The sequence below is a fragment of the Tachysurus vachellii genome, chromosome 13 (genome assembly GCF_030014155.1).
Source record: "Tachysurus vachellii isolate PV-2020 chromosome 13, HZAU_Pvac_v1, whole genome shotgun sequence".
Taxonomy (NCBI): domain Eukaryota; kingdom Metazoa; phylum Chordata; class Actinopteri; order Siluriformes; family Bagridae; genus Tachysurus; species Tachysurus vachellii.
This window is the reverse complement of record NC_083472.1, coordinates 19,736,587-19,743,367: the sequence shown is the minus strand read 5'-3', so window position 1 is coordinate 19,743,367 and position 6,781 is coordinate 19,736,587. Positions and strand designations below refer to the sequence as shown.

At 41.0% G+C, this 6,781-nt stretch overlaps 1 protein-coding gene across 2 annotated transcripts; it reads left to right on the top strand.

Moving 5' to 3' along the window:
• The first annotated feature begins 1,527 nt into the window (after positions 1–1,527).
• On the top strand, positions 1,528–6,504 carry slitrk4 (SLIT and NTRK-like family, member 4). Of its 2 annotated transcripts, XM_060885972.1 has the most exons (3): positions 1,528–2,234; positions 2,676–5,022; positions 5,616–6,504. In XM_060885972.1, exons 2-3 carry the CDS (start codon positions 2,716–2,718, stop codon positions 5,622–5,624), a joined length of 2,316 nt encoding a protein of 771 aa, XP_060741955.1. In that variant the 5' UTR covers positions 1,528–2,234; positions 2,676–2,715; the 3' UTR covers positions 5,625–6,504. The 2 variants fall into 2 exon arrangements, with proteins under 2 accessions (XP_060741955.1, XP_060741954.1); XM_060885971.1 differs by having other exon boundaries at positions 2,676–6,504.
• The last annotated feature ends 277 nt before the right edge of the window (positions 6,505–6,781 follow it).

Genomic DNA, 6,781 nt, shown 5'->3' with positions numbered 1-6,781 from the left:
AAAAAAAAACAAGCAGCTTCTAAACAAGCATCAACAACAAAATAATGTCACCACTACTTACCATCTTATCCATTTTTGTGTGATTCTTTTTTTTTCTACTGCTCGTTAAAAATAGGCAGCTGCTTACCATATCAAAGGCAGAAACCCGAGAGAGGGAAAACGACAAGCACAACTTCCCTGTGTTGAACCGAACGACTGCTGTCGCTTCATGCTAAACACAGGGTGTCGAAACTAAAGTTCATCATGTACTTTTCATCACCAGGAGTGTACATTATTGAAATTTTAAAAGGTAAACTGCTACACAGCAAGTGTGGATAGGAAGAGATTCTATTTTGATATTTTATTTTCTTTTGTCAAGGAAAAAATTGCTGTTTTTGCTACTGTACACTGCACGCCTCAGCAACTTCTCTCAGAGGAGCAGTTGGAGGAGAAGGCTGCCTTCATGGGTCTTAAAAAAAAAAAAAAAGGTGAGCCTTGCAATCACTTGCAAGACAGCTGTTCTCCGCTTTTCGATTTTACGGAGGTATTAACTGGGTGCATGTCTGTTCTATGTGTGTGTGTGTGTGTGTGTGTGTGTGTGTGTGTGTGTGTGTGTGTGTGCGCAAGTGTGTTAGATAGATGACAGAAGTGTCTGTTGTGACAAACTGTCTGATGTGTTTATATCCAGTGTGATGGATAACAGAATCCAATAATAATAATAATAATAATAATAATAATAATAATAATAATAATAATAATAATAATAATAATAATAATAATAATGACCAATCAGGAGAGGTGAGATAGTTTATTATCGACAGCAGAAATGAGTCATGTGTGGTAAAGTTCACTTTTGTGCCAGATGGGGGCACCATTTTAACTTTTATTCACCTCTCTATTCAAACCTAACCCCTTCCATAACAGAATGTCACACTGAACCGATCTTCTTACATAGTTTATTTATTTATCTATTTATTTATTTATTTGTTTGTTTGTTTGTTTTTTTGCGATATCACTCCTGACCTGTTTTGTCCTTCGGTCCAAAATGTGTGATAATTCTGTCCTGAATCTAGAACAGAGGACTACCGAGCGACCACCTGCAGTTTGTCAGCTTTACTCACATCAATCACAAGGGGCTTCATGTGGACACGTCTTCTTGGATCTGCAGCTCACACAGAATACGACTATAAAGACTATATAGATTCAAGACACAACACACTAAAAAAGCGCAAAAAAAAAAAAAAAAAACAATTGTCGGGGCGCAAATTGCGCATCCAGAAATAATCAATCTCATTTCATTTTCTTCATAACATTCAAGTTTGTTTGTTTTTTTCCCCTTTCTTTAGAAAATATACTTTGCTTTGGGGTGCTGTTTAGCTAAAGTTGAGTTCAATAGTCTTCGCTATCGCCCTATAATTCCCCCTCCTCCTCTTCCTCCTCCTCCTCCTCCTCCTCCTCCACATCTCTCCATCTCTGCATTCCCTCTCTCCTCTCCTCTCCTCTCCTCTCCCTCTCCTCCCTCCTCTCTTCTCTTTCACCGTGCGCAAACGCACCGCGGTGTGGAATACTCGATCTCTCTGACGCGCGCTGGCGTCCTTATTCCACCAAAGTCTGCAGGAAGAAGAATAAGTCGTTTCCAAATCGAGTTTCGTTGTCTTTTTAAAGCGCGGACTTTTCTCTTTTTTTTCTTCTTTTCTTTGCTGAACTACGCCGGGACTAAAACTGAATTATTCATCCTCCGCATCTGCCTTCGTTGAATATGGGAGCGCGCTGTCTCTCGCCCCGCTTTTTCGCAGTCACATCGGAGCGCATCGTTTTGGAGAGCGTGAGTTGAGCGTTTATCAGTGCTTAGGGAAAAATCAAGAACAGCGTGATTTCTTTTAAGTCTACGGAACTGTTTGGGGGTGGCAACTGAAAGGGAGATCTGATCACCAACGTCCCTTTTCCTTTTGGCCTCTCCTTGCTTGTGAAGCGAAGAATGCCGGAGCAATTTCCACAACCGAGTCAATGCAGAAATGCGCCTTTCGTCAGTTCTCCATTGGTTTTTCGGGTGAATTTGTCCTCCTGAGCTTTTGCTATGCCCCTCCAGTGTTCGGCTGTCTCGGGGATTAATGGCAGAATGTGCGTTCAGGACAAGTGGAGGCTGACTGGAAGAGACGCGAAGGCTGAAATTGGAGCCTGAATGGACAAATTCTCCAGGTCCCGTGTAAAGTACGGTGTCTTCTGGAGAGAAGGCGATATTTCGGACGCTGCTGGTGAGTTTTTCGGTTATTCAGAGCTGATTGTTATATCATTTGCGCACAGTGTTTGAGAATCAATCGAGAATCTGAAAGCACATTACTAGCACATAAAAATTTTGCTTAGCTGTTCTGGTACACCCTGCATGATAATGATGCCCTCAATTCGTGTGGAAAGGGTTTTTTGTCCTTTCAAATGGATTTTAATTTAAAAATGAGTTTTTTCTTGATTGTATCTGATATATTTTAGTTGGCATTTTAGCAGTTGCTCTTATTATATATGTGTATCACAGTGGATTAATTAGACAGCAAGCAAAGACAAATTTTGTTAACTTGTATGCGCAGAAGGTTGAGTCAGATTCTAATACAGTACTTCTATGCAAACTATAGATATTGCTGTGTAAAAATGTGCAAACCATACTTGTTTTGATTTTCTGTTTGTTCTCCCCCTCCCCTAAGGTTGCTAAATGGTTTTCTGGGGGATTTTTAAAAGGCAAAAATGCTGCTGCTTGTTCTGTTGGCCTTTTTCGTATCGAGTGCATTTTCTGACTCGGATACTGAACTCTCAGCCGAGACCTGCAGTGCCTGCTCTTGCATGTCCATTGAGAACGTCCTCTATGTGAACTGTGAGAAAATAACTGTGTACAGGCCAACGCAGCTGCTCCCTCCACAATCCAGCCTCTACCATTTGAATTTCCAGAAAAACCTTTTGTACATTCTTTACCCGAACACTTTTCTGAATTTCACGCACGCAGTTTCTCTCCAGCTGGGCAACAACAAGCTGCAGAACATCGAGGGAGGGGCCTTCATGGGACTCAGTGCATTAAAACAGTTGCACTTAAATAACAATGAATTAAAAGAGCTCAGAGCTGACACTTTCCGGGGGATTGAAAACTTGGAATACCTCCAGGCTGACTACAATTTAATCAAGTATATTGAGAAGGGAGCCTTCAACAAATTACATAAGCTAAAGGTTGTAATTCTAAATGACAATCTTATACAGAGCCTGCCTGAGAACATATTCCGCTTTGCCTCCCTCACACACTTGGATATAAGAGGAAACCGGATACAGAAACTCCCTTACCTTGGAGTTTTGGAGCATATTGGAAGGATAGTGGAATTGCAACTGGATGACAACCCATGGAATTGCACTTGTGATTTGTTACCTCTGAAAGCTTGGTTGGAGAATATGCCCTATAACATTTTCATTGGAGAGGCTATATGTGAGACTCCCAGTGACTTATATGGCCGACTTTTGAAAGAGACCAATAAACAAGAACTATGCCCTCTCGGAGTTGGCAGTGACTTTGATGTGAGGATGCCCCCTTCTCAGCCAGATTTTGGACACACCATATCTAACATTTCACCGTCTACAATAGCACCCTCAGTTACCAAAGCGCCGAAAACTACAAACCCCTCCAAAATCTATGGGAATGGAATTGTTGCTGGTATTCCAGTGGGTAAAAATGGCCAAATCGTATCCTACCAAACCCGAGTCCCTCCCCTTTCCTGTCCTCAGCCCTGCGTTTGCAAAGCTCATCCATCTGATTTCGGCATCAGTGTGAGTTGTCAGGAAAGAAATATCCAGAGTCTAGCTGATCTTACACCCAGACCTCCAAATTCCAAGAAGTTGCACCTCAGTGGTAATTACATTAGAAATATCAGCCCCACTGACTTCCAAGGGTTTGAAGGATTAGATCTCTTACACCTGGGCAGTAATCAAATATCCACTGTTCAAAAAGGTGTGTTTGGAAATCTGACCAACCTGCGCAGGCTATACCTTAATGGAAATCAGCTTGAGCAGCTTCACCCGGAAATGTTCCTCGGCCTCAGTAACCTCCAGTATTTGTATTTGGAATATAATGCTATAAAGGAGGTGTTAGCGGGGACATTTAACTCCATGCCAAATTTGCAGCTCTTGTATCTAAACAACAATGTGCTCCGAAGCCTCCCTGCGTACATTTTTGCTGGTGTGCCTCTTGCTCGGTTGAATCTAAAGAACAATCACTTTATGACTTTGCCTGTGAGTGGCGTGCTGGACCAGCTCAAATCTCTCACTCAGATAGATCTTGAAGGCAATCCCTGGGAATGCTCATGTGATTTAGTCGCTTTGAAACTGTGGTTGGAGAAGCTGAATGAGGGGGTGGCTGCCAAGGAGGTCAGATGTGCATCCCCAGTGCAGTTTGCAAACATTGAGCTGAGGGAGCTGAAAAACGAGATCCTGTGTCCTAAGCTCATAGCCAGGCCTCCTTTTATCCTGACTAGCGCAACCCCTCTGGCCACGTCAATGTCACCTGCTGGAGTCGGGAAGGCACCTCCTGGTGGGCCGGTGCCTCTGTCAATCATGATTTTGAGCATCCTGGTGGTCTTGATCCTCACAGTGTTTGTTGCTTTCTGCCTCTTAGTCTTCGTGCTCAGGCGAAACAAAAAGCCTGCTGGGAGGCAGGAGGGACTTGGCAACCAGGAGTGTGGCTCCATGCAGCTCCAGCTGAGGAGGCACAACCACAAATGCAACAAAAACGATGACCTGGGCGGGGAGACCTTTATCCCGCAGACCATTGAGCACATGAGCAAAGCCCACACTTGTGGATTGAGAGACTCAGATGCCGGCTTCAAGTTTGCCGACTCCCAGAGACCGAAAATGTTCTTACGCAACAGCGCAGACAACGACAAGGACTCTCTAACGCTGGACGCCAGGAAACGATTAAGTACCATTGATGAGCTGGAGGAGTTCCTACCTGGAAGAGAGTCCAGCCTGTTCCTCCACAACTACTTGGAGAACAAAAAGGATTTCAACAGTATAGGGGTGAGTGCTTTTGAGATCCGTTACCCCGAGAAACCACATGACAAAAAAACAAAAAAGTCATTGATAGGGGGTAACCACAGTAAGATAGTTGTTGAGCAGCGCAAAAGTGAATATTATGAACTAAAAGCAAAACTCCAAGGGACCCCTGACTATCTTCAAGTACTAGAGGAACAGACAGCACTCAGTAAATTTTAGGCCTCTCATCTTCATGTGCCCCCTACTTACAAAAAAAGTGCCTTTTTGGAAAAAAGAAAATATCCATGACCAATGGAATACTGGACACAGATTTCATTACACTAAACTATAACTTAGAATTGGTGTTTGTGTAACTTCAAATATTATTATTTTTTCTAAAGTGATGATGCCATTATAAAGTATAAAAAAAAATCATTAGTCTATAAGAGAGGTTATAGAGTATCTTATATACAAGTGTAGTTTGCTGCTAATGAAATGGGTTCCATCAAGTTATCGCTTTTGTTTTTTAATTACCAGATGCTTTTTTGAATTTTTATTTTTAAACAAATTGTTGGGTCATAAAAGAGTATCATGAGTGTAATGCATATTGTCCCTTGTTCGTTGTTTTTGGTTGGAAGTATTTTTAGGGTGCTTTGGATGACAAAATGAAACGGAGTTGAAGATTGGCAAGCCGGGCACAGGCATGAACCTTTCGGAATCCCCCCGGATTTTAATTTGACACTTTTTGGGGCCTTGAAACTGGTGGATTCAGTTGTAATTGAAAGCACTGACAGTTCCAACGTCTTTAACCGTCTGGATTATTCCGTCTATTGTTTCTGTAAGGAGCCATTGAAATTTGTTCTAACGAAATGTGATTCCTCTTAAAGTTTTTGGGTACGGCACATGACAGGACATTCATAAACCCAAGAAAAATATCTCCATAGCTGCTTGCCATGTAAGCGTATCTGATTTATTTTGTAAGTCGACATTATTTGTATTTGTGAGGCAGTTTTTAAATGACAAAGAACAATCCCATCGAGACGTAAAACGGATTCAAGAAAACGTACAACAACAAAAACAAACAAAAAAAATAATCATAAAGGACAAAAACACTGAAGACCACTGTCATCTGTCAATCGGTAGATTACTTAAGTTCATATTTAATTTATTTTTCTATGCAGGACTATTTAAAGGCTATTGGTACTATTTAAGATTACAAGGGACTTTTTTGAATGCTACAAGTGATTTGAGTTATGCTCTGAACCACTAACTCGAACATTTCTGTTCTATGTGTCCCAACATGTATTTTTCTGCTAACCTGAGCATAGGAGCTAGCGTCTGTGATAGTGATGTAACTTTCACTATTACATTGCAAGAGGTAATGCCTCATAGTGTATCAAGTCCAACGATCTTATAGCCCATGAATATTTTGTCAAAGAATTTTTTAACAATATGCAACCAAAATAAGTGTGCATTAACGTGATACGATTCTGAATTTTATGAATGTGTTATGGGATTCAAAATAGAGTGAGGCGTGTAGATCGTTATTGTTTTTTTTTTCTTTTTCTTTCTTTCTTTCTTTTTTTGCTTTTCTTTTTTTTAATGAGGACTGTACATTTTTACATTATCTTTGAAATTCAATGTGTTTTTGCTAAAGATCTACTGATTTGGTCAGAATCTTATCACACACCATGTGCAATATTATTATGCTCAGTCATGTTAGCTTGACAATTTTATTTTGTCCGCTCGAGTTAATATTATGGAGAGACCAGTTTTACGTTCGGAAAAGAAAGAAATATATATA